Raw genomic sequence first — 18,551 nt, 5'->3', positions numbered from 1 at the left:
AGCTCCTGATGGTTTAAACTGAGAGCTGGTGCACATCAGAAATCTGTGGCACTGTGATGTTTCCTCCTCTGGGATGCCAGGCTTGTCTTTTATCTCCTTTTCTTCTCATTCCTGAATGAACTGTGCCCAGTGGCTGCGCCAGGCAGAGGATGTGGGTGCTGTGCTCTCTGCAAGTGGGATGCTCTGTGCCCTGCAGTCTTCCCTGGAATTCTGCTCCCAAATCTCTGTGTGCTTACAGGGTGAGCAGCATCCCTTCTATGTACCTGTCCCTGGCGCTTGGGAAGAGCAGGCAGGATAAATATTCTTGTATTTCCTTCACACACCAAATTCCTTGAGGTGGTTATCGTGAGCATGTGACTGCATTTCTCCTGCAGGAAGCTCACATGAGCTCTCAGAGGCTGCAGGACACTGTGCCACAGCAGCTTTTGGTCTTTAACCTTCCTCTAATTGATGAATAACTTGTTGCCCTTCCATGCAGATGTGAGGTTTTTTAGGGATCTCATAGCACCTCCCTTTTTTCGGTATTGGCTAATGAGGAGACTGAGCTGAGAATTCTTTGCTCCAAGACTTTCTTGCTCCAAACCCTCCATCCCTGAGGCTGGTCCCTTGCAAAGGCAGAGAGTGAGCAGCCTTCACCCTCTAGTAGTGGCTCCTCAGGGCTGGTGTGTGTTTAGAACACAGAAATCAGTAGGAATATGTGAGAAGGGAGAGTGATTTCACTCAGGTCTGCCTGTGTTACCCCAGAGCTGTTCCCAGGAATGCCACAGGGCTGCCCACAGAAGGACATGGGTAGGAAATGCAACGGAAAATGAAATGCAAATGCAGAAACTGCTCACCTTATCTCTTAGTTTAGATCCCATCCTCTCCTGACATCCACAATCCTGGGTGTCAAGGTTTGGAAGAAAGGATCAGAGGAGTGCCTTGGGCTGAAGGCTGCTGGAGCAGAGAGGCTTTCCTGGGAGGAGTGGATCTGCCAGCCTGGGAAGGGATGGATGCTGGTGCTGCTGCACACCCCAGTGTCTTCCTTTCCAGTTGTTAACTCACCTGCACGGGCTGTGGAATCATCCACGTGCTCTGGAGTCAGGGTGGCAGTCCCAGCTTGGCCCAGGGAGCTGAGCTTTGCTTTGGAAGCAGGGATTGAATGGTGTCTATTAACACTTGACCAGCCAAGGAAAACCTGCTGGCCAGGTTGTTTGGGGGAGAGGGGCCTGAGCATGGTGAGCTGCTCTGAGGTGAATTGCTCTTCCACTGCGTGGGTGCTGCACCCTGTGACATCCCATGCTGATGGAAAATGGGAAGGATCACTCCAGGCTGCTGTGCATCCCTGGTGCAGGATGTGCCCTCTCAGCCCGGCCTGGTGCTCACCACAACCACCAGAACTCCAACATTTTTGGCTGGTTTTCCATCCACCTGCACATCTCCTTGTCCTTGTGTCTCGCAGCTGGATCTGAGTGTGGTTTCCTCTGAGTTTAATGATGGGTGAGGCAGCTCTGCTCCCCTCACCAGGCCTGTGGCTGATGTCTGTGGCTGCTGCAGGGAAAGGCAGTGTCCTTCCTGTGGCAGCAGCACAGCTCTGAGAGGGTAGATCCTGGTGGCACAGAGGTTTTGGAGGTGTGTGCACCCTTTCTTTGGGCTCTCAGTGTATTCTGTGCCAAACTCTCAAGCAGTGAATGGAAGCTGAGTGGGAATTGCTGTTGTGGGACCTTCATCCCACTCGTGGTCCTTCAGAACCAAGGCACACACAGACACAAAGTCTTCTATCAGTGTTTTCAAATTACTGCAGACAGGAGCTTACAAGCTCAAGCAAATTTCTGTTGCTGATTTTCCAGAGGCACCACTGAAAGAAAGAGAATTTCATGCAGGACACTAAAAAAAACACTCAAAAAAGCCAAAATAAAGGAAAGTCCCTCCAGCTTTCAGTTCCAGAATTACCCTGATGTACCAGCTGCCCACAGTTTTCTCTGCAGAATGTCCCTTGGGTCCCTCTAAGTCTGGAATTCTTTCCAGCACTGAGGATGAGGAGTGGAGGAAAGCAAGGAAAGCTCCTTTTCATCCCAAGCTGTGCCACAGGAGGCTGAGCATCCCCACGGCTCCAGGCATGGCTCTGGTGCCTTCCCACGGGCACCATCCCAGCTGCCAGCTGGTCTGCAAAGGTTGGCATCTGTAAGGTCTCCAGTTTAAAAATAACAAAGAGAAATCTCCCTTCTGCAAGGCCCAAACAAAAAGAGGATGGTTGAGGTAACAGTGATTTAAAACCTCCTGGTACTGCCTGGGGCACTGCAGGGAGGGAATTGCAGGGCCATGACAGCTTTTCCCATGGACACCAGGTGCTTTCCTTGTTGTCCAGCTGGGGGAACCCAGTTTTCAGTTTCATTTTTCTTCAGGTTTTCTTCAGTTTCTGTATTTTTCTTTAGAATTCTTAGGCTCACTCTGTGCTTGTCAGCCCCGCTGCACTGAGTTTGCAGTGGGGAAAAAACAAGTTTAGGAGGGTGTGGGAGAAGGTGTATTGTGTTGAGCTTAATTTCTGTTAAAAATCCAAGGTGCTGGAGAAGAGGACTTTCTGTGCTGGTTGAAGCAATGAATTTGGGATGAGATGCTGTGAAGTGCTCAGAAGCTGAAAATGCAGGATTGGTAGATGCTCGTGTATCTGTGATGTGCTCAGCTGTGTACCTGCAGCATCTTTGAGGAGAAATTTGGTGGATTTTGGGGTTGGAACTATGGATAAATAATGCCATGTGATGCTTTGCAGCCCTGAGGCAGGCCAGACACAGGCACAGTGCTGCTGCCTCGTGGCTGGGATGTTCTCTGAGAGCCTGGAAGATCTGGGGGAGGGATGGAGGGATGGATGGATGGATGGATGGATGGATGGATGGATGGATGATGGATGGATGGATGGATGGATGGATGGATGGATGGATGGATGGATGGATGGATGGATGATGGATGATGGATGGATGGATGATGGATGGATGATGGATGGATGATGGATGGATGGATGATGGATGGATGGATGGATGGATGGATGGATGGATGATGGATGATGGATGGATGGATGATGGATGGATGGATGGATGGATGGATGGATGGATGGATGGATGATGGATGGATGGATGGATGGATGGATGGATGGATGGATGGATGGATGGACAAAGGTATCCATGGATGTATGGATGGTGGATGGAGGGATGGATGACAGATGGATGACACTGTGAGTGTTTTCACCCAGGTGGAGGAAGCATTGCACATACCTTGATGGCCTTGGGAATGAGGAGGTGGTGGAGGCCCCTTCGGATCCTGCACAGTGACATTTCCAGAGCAGCCTCGCACTGCAAACTCCCGGCTCTGTCCGAAGCAAGTTCCTGCACGCTGGCATCATTTGCATGCATCAGGATAAATCTGCCTTGGCCAGGAAAGCTCTGACAACAAGTGCACTGCAGCTCCCAGTGCAGGGCAATGCTCAGATGAAAGCTGCTGGAGAGAAGATGTGGGAAGAGCAGTGAGGGGAGATCAGGAGAGAGCCTGAGCTGGCAGCACACAGCCCCACCTTGGGGGGCTCACAGCTGTGCCTGCCCAACATGGGGGGCTTGGAGGAGGCAGTGATTGGCAGAGCACCCAATCTGGCCAAATAAAAGGCATTAACTCCTGGAGGGAAGGAGCAGGGGGTGTTCCATCTCTTACCCAGGAGGTTTGCAGTGGAGGTTGACAGCCACGTTCGGTAGCTCTGAGAGGCACTGAAGCAGCAGTAATGGTGGAGGCAGAGCTGAGGAGCTGCAGGGAAGGGTTGTGGGCATGTGGCTGGTTCTGCTGTGCTGCTTCTTGGTGCTCCCTCCCCAAGCATGTCCTTTGTCTCCTTGAGCTGCTTTTGTTGGCATCCAGTGTTCCCAGGTTAGACACCAGAGCAAGAATCACTCCTGCAGATTGGCAGGCCTAGAGCTTCCCACATTTCCACGTGTTCCAGAGCTGCAGGAGCCCAGGCACAGCATCACTCCTCAGCTGTTCAGTGGCTTACAGGAGGGAAGAGGCTTCTCTCGGGAGGCAGATCCTTGGATGTGTGCTGAGGACCCAGAGCAGCTGTGCTGTGTCAGGTCACTGGATCTGAGCGCTGGTGAGCCGCCAGTGACGGCGCCTCCAGCTCCTCACATCATGTCCCTCTGCTTTAACCTCTGCCTGCCTGTCCCCAGCCCTTTCCTGGGGCAGGTCCTGGCCTCAGTGACAGCAGCTCCATCTGGGGTGAGAGCCCCACGGGTGAGACACGGCTCTGGCTCCAAGGGTGGCAGGGAAGCGTCCAGAGCAGGGCCCTGTGCTCGTCCAGGGTTGGCTCTGACAGGCAGAACTGCACACCCACACCCAGTGGGCAGTTCACAGGGTTTTTGGGTTCTCTCTGTAATAAAGGCATAGAAAGTCCACAAGCCCCACTTTGTACAAGGAATTATGGCCTGAAGCAGCTGGAATCAGATCATGGCATTACTGTGTGTGGGCTGTACCTGCACCTCTGCATGTACAGGGCTGGTAGTGCATGGCTGTGGCCCTTGGGGCTGTGTGCATGTTTACTATTTTTCCTGGATTTTTTTGGCTTGGATACTTACAAAATGCCTGGGAATTATCCAAGTATAGTCATATCTTGTTGCAAATTTGGATGACCTGTCTACTTTCTTCTTTCCCCTTAATTCTTGATCTCCCTTGTTATTCTTCCCTTTACCAGGAATCCTGCAGGAGTAGGTAACCCAATCCTACCCTGGCACAAGAAGACCCAGTCCTGATCTCGTTCACTCTCCTAAAACCCAAAAATTAAATCTACTGGATTTAGCATATTGACATTGATTTCCCAGCCCTGCTGGTGCTTTCTGGATTCCCATCTGCTTGAAACTGGACGGAGAACTGTTAATTCAGGCAACAGCAATTTGGGCTTGATGGGGATGTACTGACCTTAAGCCTTCATTAATACAATTAGTGCCCTTGGTTTGAGGAGGGCTCTCTCCTCTTGGACTGTGTGACATGAAAGCTCTGAGTCCCTCTGACCCGAGGTGGAGCAGCAGGCATGGGGGCGTGGCAGATGCTCTGTGCTGTCAAAAAGTTGTTTTTCCAGAAGCTGAGTCTCTCTTGTTTTAGGTTTCCCATTCAGCTGGGCTTTGGAGACCAGCCTTGGTTTAGCTTTTCTGTTCCTCACTGTTTGTGTCTTTTTTGGGCCCTTGATTTATGTAAGAGGAAAGCGAGTCACTGCAGAAACACCAGCCTGTGAAGGAAAGTTTCTAGAGCTTTTAGCACAAGGCACAAATGTTTTTCTTCAGAGTTTGGAGGGTATTTTGAGGAGGGATTTGAGCTTGATGGAGATGCCAGAGAAGGTTTGAAAGCATAGAAAATGTTTTCATCTTCCCTTAGGTGCAAAAATGACTATTTATTCAAGATGAGAAAAACTCCTGCGGGTGGATTGCTAGAAAATTATGTGAAGGGCTGGAGAGACTTGGCAGTGGGGATCTTTCTCAGCTTGATTTCTTTAATGGCTTGATGAAATTAAATTTTCTTAATGTGGATTCTCCTGGAGAAGCTGAGCTTGCCCACATAACTTGCTCTGGTGAACCTGAGCATCCCTTTCTTTCCCTTAAAATCCAGAGGTGTGTGGGCTGGTTCTCATTACACAGCTGTGCTGAGCTGTGGCATGCCTGGTGCTGCGGTGTGAGGGAGGAGGATCTGCTGAGTGGGAAGCAGTCCTGGAGTGGGAGGAGGTGTTTGGAGGTGGGGTTATGTGGGAATCCACCACACCTTCTGCAGGGACATGTTCAGGGCTGGCCCCCTGGTCCTTCTTCAAGATTTAGCACAAGCCATGTGCATCCTTCTGCAGAGAAAGAAAGGGAAAAGGGTTAAAAATGTCACATCTGGCTCCTCCTTCCTAGTGAAGTGTTTGTAGGTGCAGGGGGAAGGTGGTTGCCCTCAGCAGGGTGGGCTCTGCCTGGGTCTCTGCTGTTTCACATGATGGAAAAGCCAAAATTCTTTCTCTTCCTGTAAGTGGAGGAGAGGAGAATCTGCCTTGACCCAGTGAGCACCTGGCCTTGCCTTCCTCAGGAGCTGGCTCAGCAAAGTGCAGGCAAATCCCTGCTTTATTTCAGGTTTTGTTGGGTGGAGGAAGCTGGGATCTTCTGAAATACCTTCCTTATTACAGTGCTGAGATTTGGGTTTAATTTTACCCAGATAGTGAAAGTGGACTATTTAGAGAGCTGGTTGAAGCCTTAAATGTTTCTGCAGAGGAGGATGTGGAATATTCCCAGGGTTCCAGCTCAGCAGGCAGCACAGGGCAGCAGCGTGAGGCTCCCAGGGACAGCCGTGCCTGCTGCAGCTTCCAGCCCGTGCCCAGGACAAAGCCTGGCCTCCAGCAGGGGATCAAAGGCTCACAGGGAGCTGACAGTGTGACATGGCCAGGAGAAAGCAAGGTGTGATTCAAGGATGGATTAGGAAATGGATTTCCAGGAGAGATGAATGCCCTGTGCCAGCCGGGGGTGCAGCCTTGCTCAGACTGGGCAGGCTGATGGGCAGCATTGCACAGGAGTGGAATTCCACGGGGACAAGGACAGGGCAGTGAAGGATGTGTCTGTGCAGGTGAGCACAGAGAGCCTTGAGGAGCAGGAGCTGCTCTGGGAGCGCTCTGAGGGCAGAGCTGCTTCAGGGGAAGGAACCAGCAAAATCCAGATTCTTAGGAGGAGTGTCTGACCACCAGGCAGGAATGTGATGATGGACAAACCTCCCTTGGGGTACCACAGGGCTGCAAATCAAGAAGGGCAGAGGCTTGGGAGTGGAGATCCCTCCAGGCAGGGGGTGCTTGGGACCCTCCAGAGCAGCCTGGTCACTGCCATGGCTCACCCTGCTGCCAGCAGCAGTTTGTGCCACAGGATTTTAGCTGGAAAAAGGTTTATTGATAATTTTTGATAACTGTTTGCAGTGAGTTCCTGAGGCTGGGCACATGCCTGAGCTTTTTTCATACACTCTCAGCTTAACCTGTTTTGCTTCACTTTGATTCCTGACAGGGTCCTAAATTGTATTTGTTAAAACATCAGGAAAATGGAGCCTGACTCTCACAGTAACTGGTCCTGATGTCACAGAGTCCCAGAAGGATTTGGATTGGATGGGACGTTAAAGCCCATGCAGTGTCACCCCTTGCCATGGGCAGGGACACCTTCCACTGTCCCAGGGTGTCCAAGCCCTCTCCAGCCTGGCCTTGGGCACTGCCAGGGATCCAGGGGCAGCCACAGCTGCTCTGGGCACTCTGTGCCCCACCACCCTCACAGGAAAGAATTTCTTCTCAATATTCCCTTTAAATCCACTCTCCTTCAGCTTAAAGCCATTCCCCCTTGTCCCATCACCACAGATCCTTGCAATATCCAGGTTTTTGGAAGTTTTTCCAAGTTACACTGAGCAGAGAGACGTCAGAGCCTCCATCAGAGAGCCAATCTGGCTGCAGCACGTCCCCAGCTCTGGCACTGTTGCTGCTGGTGCGGGGCTCTTGCCCACGTTCACTTCCAACATGGTGAGTTCTGTGGTGCTAACGAGTGTTGCTGGGTTCCCATGGCAACCCTTGCGCTAATTAACGCACAGTAGCCAGGGAAAAAAAATCTGTCCTTACTGATGAATTAATTTGACAGGATTGATCTGGGAGGAAGAGTTGGGAATGGCCACTCCAAAGGTGTGTGTGGGGATGGAGCTCTCACTGCTTCAGATAACACAAACCTGTGTTACCCTGACCTTGCAGCTTTCAGACTGAAACCTTGCTCACCATTTGGAAAGGTTTTGTGTTTTGGAAGGAATAAAATTATCCTGACAAATGTCTGAGAGCATAACTCAAGCAGTTATGCTTTTTTGTTCCTTTTTTTTTCCTTGTTACGACATTTTAACTCGGGGTTTTTTTTGGTGTTTAAAAGATTAAATAAAACCCAAGTCAATTTTAGAAGTTAAATGCTCGAAAGAATCAAAAAATGCAGATTTAAATACTACATTATTTTATGGCAGGACAAAACCTTTGGTTCCTGAGGACTCCTCCCAAATTCCAGCCCCTCTGCTGGCTCTCGCTGTTAGAGATGGGCCCAAAGGGAAACCATGGATCCAGCCTGGTGTCCTGAAACGCAGAGGACATTGGCCCTTCCCAGTGTGGTCCTGCTGGTGGAGTGGTGGCCTTGGGAGTAAATCAGGAGTGGGAAAAGCAGCCCCTGTGTGCTGGGATGAGTCACTGAGTGGGCTCCCATCAGCGGTGACAATTAAACTCCTTCAGCACTTTGTGCAGAAAGCACTGGGCTAAGTCACAGTGTCCTGGCAAAATTCTTCCTTGGGTAATTGTGCTCAGACCTGCTGAATGCTCTGCTCCTGCAGTTTTAATTAGCTGGAGCTGTGGCTCACCAGCTCCTGCGTGGTGATGGCCATGACCTCACAAACCTTGGTGGAGACTTGTGATCCACGGCTGCCTGCCTCGGTCCTGTTGTGCCTGCAGCAATTACCAGCAGCCAAAAGGAGCCTTGGGAAATAATGACTGCACTTCAGGGCTCTTAATGAGATTTCCAGACTCTCTGCTGCCTTCAGCACCTGGAGAGCTCCTGGAGTCTCAGCTGTTGGCACTTGGGGGGCCAGATGTTTGCAGGCAGGGAACCGAGGGGTTTTCCCTGGGGCTGTGGCTCCAGGATGGAGTGGTTGTTACACTGGGGCTGCTGCGGGAGAGTTTGGGGTGTCATCAGCAGGAAGAGCTTTGGTTTTGGCTGCTTGGGTATGGATGTGGCTGCTCTGGTGCATGTCCCTGGCTGGAGAGCAGGGGCTGAGTGGGGACAGTGCTGCCACCCCGAGCAGCTCTGAGGATCCACCTTTCCTTTCCCCACGTGTGCAGCAGGACTAACAGGATAAGGACTGAAGGAGGCTCCCCCATGAGACTTCAGCCTCTCCTGATCTCTGGGCACTGCAAGGTGCCTTTCTTTGTGCCAGATCTGTGCTCCCCTGGGAAGTCTGTCCTTGGGTCCCTGTGCCAGGTGACAGCGTGCACAGGTCCCCTTTGCTAGCCACAGGTGCCCCAGCCTGTGGATGGAGGCAGGAGCCCCTGGAAAATGTGTTCCCAGTGTCCAAAGCTGAGAGAAAAGTAGGTGCTTTTATTTTCTCTTTCCACGGTTGCCCCTGTGAAGCAGGAATGTTGCATCCAGGAAAACCTTCCTTTCCCCTGGATAGCTGCTGCTCCCTGAATACACCTGTGCCAAAGCCTGATTCAGCACCTGATCTGATTTCAATTCCTCCAGCTCTAAGTGCAAAAATATTCCCAGTTCTTCCTCTGAGTGACCCCAGGGGCTTTGTCCAGTGCAACAGTGCTCTAAGGTGGCACTAGTGATAATGCAGACATCTTTATTGAAATATTCTGTGGTATTTATATATCTATTCTTAGTTAATTATGATTATTTTGGGCACTAAAGTGCTTTGAAACATAGACAAATGTCCTCTGGATTTACTGGCTGGTGATTTGAGTTATTAAAAGTTACCTGAGGAGCTACATTTCCAAGGAGTGTAATAAATAACAGAGATGGGATTATTTTTGCCTTTCTAAGGAGAGAAAGAGGATGTGTCCAAGTACTTAGATACCTTTCAGGGCAAGTGAATTCCCAGAAGGGTGGAAAAGGTGAGGCTGAACACCCAAACAGCTACAGACTGTTGGCATGGAAGGATTTGAAGGAATTGCCTCAAGTTTTTGGCAGCACTGTGTTCCTTCCAGGAGAGAGGCTGGGGCTGCTGGGGGTAGGTGGATCCAAAGCTCTCATGGTTTGGAGAGTTCTGGTTCCTGGTGCAGAGAGGGACTTTCCCCTGGCTCTGCTCCCTCCAGCCTTCCTGGACTGCCTTGGGAAAATTCCTTAATTGATTTTATATTTCTCACCTTGCAGATCCTCTGTTTGAAATCCTTTGTTGGTGTTTTCCTTTCAGATGGTTAAAATGGAGCCTTTCTCCATTTCAGACTCCCAGCTCTCCCCATTATACATAACTAATACCTCTCTGGAACTATTGAAGCAGTGTTAGCAGGCTCTGAAATGGGAGTTTAGCTGAGCTTTTGAAGGGTTTAATCTTTTCCTGGGTATTAATCCTTCCAGAACCTCTGATAAAATTTGTTGCTTTTTCTCTGAATGCCTCCCACGCTGTCGATATCTGTCTGGAATGAGTTGCTTGGTGCAGAACAAGCCATGGAGGAGGGAATGTTAGAGCCTCCCATGGATCTTGCTCTCATTTCAGTGCATTCCCAGCTCCTCTCTGACTCCCTGCCACCGCTGCTCCTGTGATTCCTGGCCCTGGGAGCATCTCTCCCATTGAATATGGGGTTGGAATGAGTTTGCTTCCTGTTTATCAGATGTTTCTCAGTTCTCAGATGCATTCCCAAGGTTTGCCTGTTTGATATCAGCAGAGAATGTCAGGGAAGAGAATCACCTCTTCCACACTGCCGTGGAGATGGAAAGCTATCAAAGACCACAACAAATGTCGGCTTTGGTTTTCTGCACTTGTTTTTTATTGCTTTGTGCTGCATCAGAGGATCCTAAACCTGTGTGACAGCAGACTCAGGCTGTGATCCATGTTATCAAAGACTGCAGCTGAACTGGACGGGAAATTATCCTTTTTTCCATCATGTCAGTGTGGAAACGATGCCATCTCCTGTGGGGTAGCAGCAGACTTGGGACAGCCTCTCCCACCTGTGTCAGCTCTGGGAAGCACAGGATCTGAGCCAGGAAACCAGCCCAGCAAACACAAATCCAAGGAAGAACCTCTGCATGCTTTTGGGATGTCCAGGGTCTCCCTGACTCCAGCTATGACAGATGAAATAGGAAGGAGAAGGGGTTTTTCCGTGGAGGCACTGGCCCAGCTGCTCACCCCACCCCTTGGCCATGTCTATTGCCACTGGCCACATGTCTCCAATTTCTCTTTTCCATAGTTCTTCCTTTGGATGCACACCCTGGCTGCCCCAGCTGTGCAGTTCCAGGAAGGCAGCTCCTTTCTTGAACAGCACTGCCCATAAAAATGATTGTGCAAATTTGTGAGAGTAGGGTAATTTATCGTTTCCATGGCAGTGCTGGAGGAGAGAAGAGCACTGAGGAGTGAGGTATGGAATAGCAACAGAAACCTGGGAGACACAGATCACATTCCATCTTCCCTGTTTCTTTTCTTCTGAGTGGGTCATAAAACAAAAGCAAATGAGGCAATTGGAACTCCCTGTCCACTTTCCTGGGGCTTGTTTAAATGAGGATTTACTTCAACTAAAAGCTCCTTAGAGCCACTTAATTCTTCCAGGTGAAGTAAATATCTAGGCCAGTAGTAAAAATTCCTTACAGATGTCTTCAGGAGGGTACTTAGCAAGCACTTTCCTGAAGAGAACATCTTGGATGCCTTTAAAGAGCAGAATCAGTTCTTAATGATGGTACATTTGATCGTGGGGCAGGACTTGGCATAGCCTTGGGAATGTTTGGAAATTGCTCCAGTGATAGAGAGGGGAATGAAATGGGCTGCAGAGCAGTGAGGGTACATGCTCTGATTTTCAGCAATTAGTCAAAATAACTGTAGCTAAAGTTTCATTTCAGAGATCTGGGCATATTTCACTACCAATGAATGTAATCTGTGGTACTGCATTGCAAAATCCCTGTGAATTCCCTGGGTGGATCCCTTTGCCATGCTTGTCCCTTCCAAAGTGTGGTTGGTATGACCTGCCCACCACATGGAACATCTGAGGGAAGCCCACACACTCAACTTCTGCTTTTAACTGACAAAAAAAAACCACCCTGAGAAGAGCTGGAGATTTCCCATTAGGTCAGAATCTCCCACCTTTGTTATTTGGTCTCTTCTCTGGATATTCCTGTCCTAGAATTACCAATCCTTTAAGGCATCCTTTCCATGTTCTGCATTGAGAAAACCTGTGTCTGAAAGGAATAATAATTATGTACTGGATATAATTGAGTGTAGACTGCTTGCCAGGCAAATAATATATGGAACAGCTGAGGCTGAGCCTGAGTGGGTCCTTGGATGGGAATTCCTTGGACTCAGCCTTGACAGCTCCATTTGGGCGTGTTTCAATCCAGACCCAAGCTCTGTGTGCTCTCAAATCTCTCTGTACCTGTGTGTGCCAACCTCCTGGACTGCCATTCATGCTTTACTCCAGTTCTGCTCTAGAAGTGGAAAGCAGCACTGGAATTGTCCATCAGCCACCAGGGTTGTCTGTTCCTTGAAGGAAGAACCTGAGGTGTTTGATGCACGTGGGCTCCCAGGCGTTCCCATGGACTTCGGTGTCACTCCTCAGTAAGGACAAAGCCTCACCCGAGGCTGGCTGTGCTCAGCTGGGTGCAGGGAAATCCCAGCCTCTCCCAGCCCTGTCCAAGTAGGGAACAGCAAGAACCTCTTGCAATTTGGGCAGTGTGGGGGGTGGATCAGATGCCCACTGCTCCAGCCCAGGAATGCAGCACCTCCATCCGAGAGCTGCTCCTGGAGGCTCCCTTCCACCAGAGGCAAAGCCGAAATGTTTTGGAGGTTTGACTGAGAGAGAACTTGGTTTCTTTTCTTCATAGTAGGAGCCCAGCTGTCTATGAGGCTCCTGGATCATTTCTGAACTGAAGCCAGAGCAGCACTTGCATTTACCCTGCTCCTTCCTGGCACTCCATGGTGTGGTGGCGTCCGGTCAAAGGTTGGGTTTGATGACCTTGGAGTTGTTTTCCAGTTGTTTTCCTTAATGATTTGGTAACTCTGTGACTGGGAGTGCTCCTGGGTTGAGGGCTGTCCAGCTATTTACTGCCAGTGGTTATCCCAAACATGCAGGAGGAGAGAGCCCAGGCCAGGCAGGAGCTTGGCACAGGGAGCCAGGGAGGATGAGCAGAGCCCTGCTGTTCTCATGGAAACCACTGCAGGGTTCTGTAGAGCAGGCAGTGGGACAGGCCAGGGAAAGGACACATCTTCCATGTCAGCACAGCCATGGGTTAGCTTCACATGGGCTCTGCTGCTGCCAGTTCTACTGGGGTGAATCACGTCCCAGAGGAGCTGCTTTCCACCCGAGGCTGCTGGGGATTTTATACACACTCCATTTGCCTTTCTCCTCAGCTTGCACAGTTGAGTTTTTTTTCATGTTTAGGGGTTTTTTAAGCTTAGGTGTTTTGAAGGCAACATTTTGGTTCACCTTTGGAGTTGCCATTTGACTTCTGTGTAGCACGTTGTGATTAGTGATTAATTGCACAGGACATGTTGTGACTCCAGCCCGTGTCCTGGGGTGCTTGTCGCAGCAATGATGCACTGGGTGATTACTCACTCCCCTTAACCTGACAGCTGTATTTCTTCCCCTGACTGCTTAATGACCTTGGCCAGGTACGTGCCTTGTGTTTTGTTGGAGGGCGTTGGGGATGTGCAAATTTTTCTTTCCCTTGCGTGACCTTCATCCTGCCTCGGTAAGAGAAGGGAACTGTTCCATGAACAGATGGAGCGTTATTTCTAGAGGAAGGTGGATAACACAGGAAATTATTCATTCAAAACCCCTTCAGACAACTCAGATGTTTGCCCCGAGAGAGTGTTGCAAATCCTAGTGCAAATACCTGCTTACACAAACTATCCAAGTACCTTGAAAATTGCTTGTGAATGTGGGAGTCATCCAGCCCCAGAGCAGAACAGTGCCGGGGACTTAATTGAGCCATTAAGGAAATTAGGAATAAGCAGGATTTTAAGCAGTAGTTACAGCAGAGATATTTTGTAAGCCATGTGTAGGCAGGTTAGACTAAAAAAGGTTGTCAAGTCATAGCAGGTAAAAAAGAACAGTGTGCAAACCAGTCTGGGAATGGATAATTCACTGTAAAAGCAGCAAGGTTTGCTGCAAGTGGTGCTTGGCTCTTGTTACTCCTTAATGAATCGAATCTATTAGCCAGGGAAAACATCACGTTGTCTTGAAAAACAAATCATATTTGGATGCCTCTTCCCCTGCATTTGTACCCATTTTAACACGAGCACACTAATTATGCTGTGGAGATGATTTTGTTATGGCAGAAATGGAGCTGAGTTTGCAGCTGTAACTGTGGAGCTCTGGAGTGCTGGAATAGGTACATGGGGAGAGATGCCTTTTAATTCCATTGCCTTTCTCTTTAGTATTTGTCTCCCTGTGCTTCACAGAGTGTTTCTGCTCCCTTGGGTGCAGAGGCAAAGGCCCAACTGTGGGGGCTCAGCAGCCTCCAGGCTCCCGTGGATGCCAGAGGAGTGGTTTGAGGAATCATAGGAATCATGTCCACGGCCCAGTTTCTACACAGATGGCAATGGGCTCACAAATTCCCAGGCTTCCTGACATGTTTCCCAATGCACAGGGAGCTGCATGAGTCATATTGCTCCAGCTCTGGTCCTTTTGGATGGAAATTATACTTTTAAATACATTCTGTGATTACATGCAGGGCGATGGGCTCGTTTGGAGGAGCTGGAATTCGAGCCATTAAGTTGAGTGGCTGCCATTACGTCCCGTGTTTGCCAACAGATAATACACAGACATACTTCATCTGTGACAGCTTTGCCCTCTAGACTTTGAATAGAATTAGCTTGGTACAGAGCTGATCTCTCCAGCACCATCCAGGTGCTCTTTCCTTGCACCAGGCAGCAAATGTGGCCTCCTGTGGGACGGGAAGGGACAGCACTTGCTCGTGTCCTGTGCAGCATGACCTGGAGAGAGGGGAAAGGGACAATTACACAATGGATGAGGTGACACTGATGTGTCCTGGTGGAGTCCCTGCCCATCCCACCCCTCTTTCAGGGTTTTCAGGGCTCCTGGCAAAGCTCTGAGCTCACAGGGTGTGGGGCTGGGAGATGGGAGCAGGAAGATGGGGATGCTCATGGCTGTTCTCACCGTGCCTGGATTGCTGCTGGCTCCCTGGGCAGCTCAGGGGGCTGGGGGGATCTCCTGGGTCAGAATGTGATGATGGCTTGGAAAAACACCTGATCTTACCTTTCCATCCTGTGGCAGTGCCATCCAGGCCATGGCCCAGCCGAGGTAGGCTGTAGCCAGTGGCTGCCTTGAGTTACTCCTGTTGAAGGGACATCGTGGCTCTGGCAGCTGTCCATGAAAACTGAGAAGCCACCAACCAGGGACTTCCATTCATGGCTAGGCTGAGCTGAGCAAAGCAGCTTAGAGGTGGAAGGCTGCACATCCCTGAGCTGATCTGGCCAATGCCTGTGACAGGCTCCAGGATCCCATGGAATCTGCAGGACAATCCCGTGCCTCTAACGAGCACCCAGTCACTGCCTCCCTGACGAGACAGCCTTCCCAGCCAGCACTGCCCCTCAGCTTTTAGGAGGCAGAAGAGATGGGAATAAGAACATGATGCCAGATCCCAGCTGGATTGTCACTGATGGAACCCAGGGACAAAGGTGGGGTGTGACACAGCCCTGCAGTGCCACCCCCGTGCTCTCCACTGCCCCAGGTGCTGCTGCCCAGAAGCAGCAGGAAGGCAGGGTTTGCTCTGGAGTGTTCAGTGCTTTCCAGCTCTGGGTGAGGCAGGGAGTGGGGCAGAGTGTTCTGGGCCAGTGCAGGAGCTGGGACAGCCAGAGGATGCCACAGGCTTTGGTTCAACAACAGTCTCAAGGGGAGAAGCTGCTTTGCTCTCATCTCCTGGCTTCATCCCTTTGAAGTCCTGCCTGTTTGCCCTCTCAGGAGCTGGGGGATGGCGGGTGTGAGACGTGGGTGCTGTGAGCACCTGAGCTGTGCCTGGCTGGGTTTGCTGTGCTCGTGCTGCCAGCATGGGGGTGCTGGATGGCAGGGGCTGCTCATCCCTGTGTTCCCTCAGGATGCCCATGGCTGCTTTTTGGTGCTGGCATCCTGGAAATCGTGAGGAAGACTTGTGGTTTTGCTGGAGTAATTCTCATGAATATCATCATTTTGGTGGCAAAAAGCTTTGTCTGGCCGTTTCTTATTCTGGGTGCTCATCCTGGTTTTTCCTTTTGCTGCTGGAAGTGGAATCAGTGGGATTTTTCATTGGGTGGCTCTTGGTTTGCACAAGAGCAGCTGGATGGGCTCTGCTTCCCCCTGGTTTGGGAGAAAAGGCTTTCAGTGCCCCTGCAGTCACCCAAAGCCCGGGCTGGTTCCTGGGCAGGTGTTGCTTCTCCAGCCATTGCTCCTTTTGTGCTTCCTTTAATTAAATTTCTGTGAGCTCAGGGTCTGTGAAACAGTTTGTAGATGTCGTTGCCCTCCTCTGCCAACAAACCCCTCCAGGACTGTGTTAGATGGGAGCTGCAGGGACTTACCCTGAGAAACCAGGAGATGAGAACAGCAAATAAGGAGCCCAGGTGGTGAATTTAATCAGTGTAATACATTCATCTGGACTTTAATCCAGCCTAGCCATTGATTTGCACTAATAAGAGCCATCACTTTTTAAGTTCCAAGTTCTCAGTACTAAAAATACCATTTTTTTAATATTACTGTGTTGGCCTCTTACTACAATACCAATATATGCATTATTGAGGATTCCTGGGGATGTGTTTAATACATTGTGGTCCAACATGACACAATCCAGGCTCTGCTTCATTACTAAATGGTGTTTTAGAGCACATGGCAGTGACTCAGTCACGAGGGGGCTCTTCTGCTGCTTCCCTGTTCCTGGCCATCCAGGAGTGATGTTCCTGGTTTGTATTCCTAGCCCTGCATTTGAATTAATTTCCTTCCATGATTTTTAAACCTGGCCAACTGTGTCGGCTCTAAAGAGGCCAAAATATCCACACAGAGTTTTGTGAGTTCTGCTCCTGTCGCTTTCTTCATTTCCCTGGAGTTCCTGGGTCTGGGTGAGGGAAGTGGCTGCTCTGGGTGCCCCTGGTGTGTGTCTCTGTGCCATCACTCCTGCTGGGGACAGCTGCATGGCTTAGCTGTGTGTCACCAGCTTTGGGCTGGCTGCTGGCACTGCTGCAGCTGCAGGGACACAGGTCCCACGTCTAGGATGAGCAGATCTGTTTGTAAGGAATTGTGTTCAATAATTCAATCCACTGGGAGCCGTTTGTGTGATTTTCTCCTTAATTCCTTTCTGCTTTGGAAACTTCCACGTCCAGAGTAACAGGTGACGTACATTTTAACATAAATATCCTTTAAAAGGAGGGTTACTCTTGCTTTCCTCAGAGCAATGACAATTTTATCTCCTCTCCTTGCAAAAACCATTTGGTCGCTCAGATGAACTGTTTTCCCACAGTCTGCTCCATGGCAGGGAAGTTGTTCGCTTTCCAGTGTGAATAAGGACAGGCTTTTGGTATAAAATGAGCCTGGATTTGGCATTGCTGACATTTCCAGTCAAGTCTTGGTCATCCCTGGAGGGGTTTTGAGGCTGTGGATTGGCTGCACCACAGGCACAGGGGTGCTTAGGATGCTGTTGATGCTGTTGGTCCACGCTGTGTCCCTTAGCCCTGGGCTCAGCATTCCCCAGCAGCATCTTGTCCTTCTCTGTACATTCCCAGAGTTCAATTTATAGCTATTTAGTAATATTTCTATTTATTTAGCAATGATCTGATTGCTTATCTGCCTTACTCTGCCCCTTGGGTGACTGAGAGAGCACCAGGTCCCTCCTGGTTCTGCCGTGGGCTGTTCATGATGCCTCAATGTTACTGGGCCCAGTGCTTGCTGGGCTGGGGCTTTTAGGAACTGGGAGCACACCCTGGGAATCCTGAGTGCTCCCCATCCAGGCAGCAGCCTGCAGGCTCAGCCACTGGGGCTGGGCTGGGTGTAAATCAAAGCCCCAGCTTTGATTGCAGTACAACTCCAGGTCTTTGAGGCTGCTGTGGCCTTGCCTTGGGAATGTCAGGAGTCCCTTCTGGGGGCAGGAGGCTGGGATTTGTGTGAGTATCTTAGGTTTGGCTCTTGGAGGGTGTTCATTGTTTGTCACTGAGTGCTGCAGTGAGGGATCTGCACTGACAGCCCCTTCCAGCCCCGAGCCCACAGCCCTGGCAGCTGCCCTGGCTCTGCTTGCTGAAGGTGCTGCTTTGCCCTGGAGCAGTTCAAACTTGGACTTCCAGCCCCAATCTCATCATTTATCTGAGTTAAAAGATGATGGCAAGTGGTTATTTGTAATTACTCTACATGAAAGATATGTCATGAGGCGAAGGGAGGCTTGGTGTGCCCCATCCAAGGAGGGGCTGGGGAGCAATTAGGGGGACATATGCTCCATCCAAACACCTCACACTGCGTGGGCTCTGCTTCACTGGGGTCCCTCTGCCTCATTGCCACCTTCCATTCTCCTCCTCACTGCTGCCAGGGTTTTACTCAGCTCTCCATCCATGGCCCTGCCTTGTGGCTGCTGTTATTAATAGGAATGACACGGGCAATAATCAAAATAAGGTGGAAAATGAGACTAATTCCATCCCCTGGGCTCTGCTGCTGCAGCCTGGCTGAGGCCAGGTGATTTCCTATCTGCCAGGTGAGATCTTCTCAAGAAAGTGGAAATCAATGAAAAACAGAACAACCCAGTCCTAAGGAACCTTTCTGTCTGTACTGACTCTCCACATAACATATAGATAAATGAAAGACAGATAAAGCTTCCAACCGAGTGTGGCAGCCTTCCCAGAATCTGGGATGTGGGAGA

General features: G+C 50.2%; 1 protein-coding gene and 1 long non-coding RNA gene across 15 annotated transcripts in view; one reads left to right on the top strand and one right to left on the bottom strand.

Moving 5' to 3' along the window:
• The window catches only part of ARHGEF9 (Cdc42 guanine nucleotide exchange factor 9), a 162,909-nt gene that overhangs the window by 74,332 nt on the left and 70,026 nt on the right, over window positions 1-18,551 (top strand). For 2 of the 14 annotated variants that reach the window (XM_064427242.1, XM_064427241.1), the window contains exon 2: window positions 3,227-3,351. The exons of the other annotated variants lie outside the window; for them this stretch is intronic. In XM_064427242.1, the coding sequence (XP_064283312.1) occupies window positions 3,253-3,351 (99 nt within the window). In that variant the 5' untranslated portion in view covers window positions 3,227-3,252. The remainder of the gene's footprint in view (window positions 1-3,226; window positions 3,352-18,551) is intronic. 14 annotated transcript variants of the gene reach the window in all.
• On the bottom strand, window positions 5,475-8,644 carry LOC135304628 (uncharacterized). Its single transcript, XR_010365935.1, has 2 exons — window positions 8,004-8,644; window positions 5,475-5,833 (listed from the first exon to the last, which is right to left on the bottom strand). It is a non-coding gene; the product is annotated as an uncharacterized LOC135304628 (long non-coding RNA).

The sequence above is a fragment of the Passer domesticus genome, chromosome 7 (assembly GCF_036417665.1).
Source record: "Passer domesticus isolate bPasDom1 chromosome 7, bPasDom1.hap1, whole genome shotgun sequence".
NCBI classification, from domain to species: Eukaryota; Metazoa; Chordata; class Aves; order Passeriformes; family Passeridae; genus Passer; species Passer domesticus.
The sequence above is the reverse complement of the archived record's forward strand: the minus strand, read 5'-3'. Positions and strand labels throughout refer to the sequence as shown.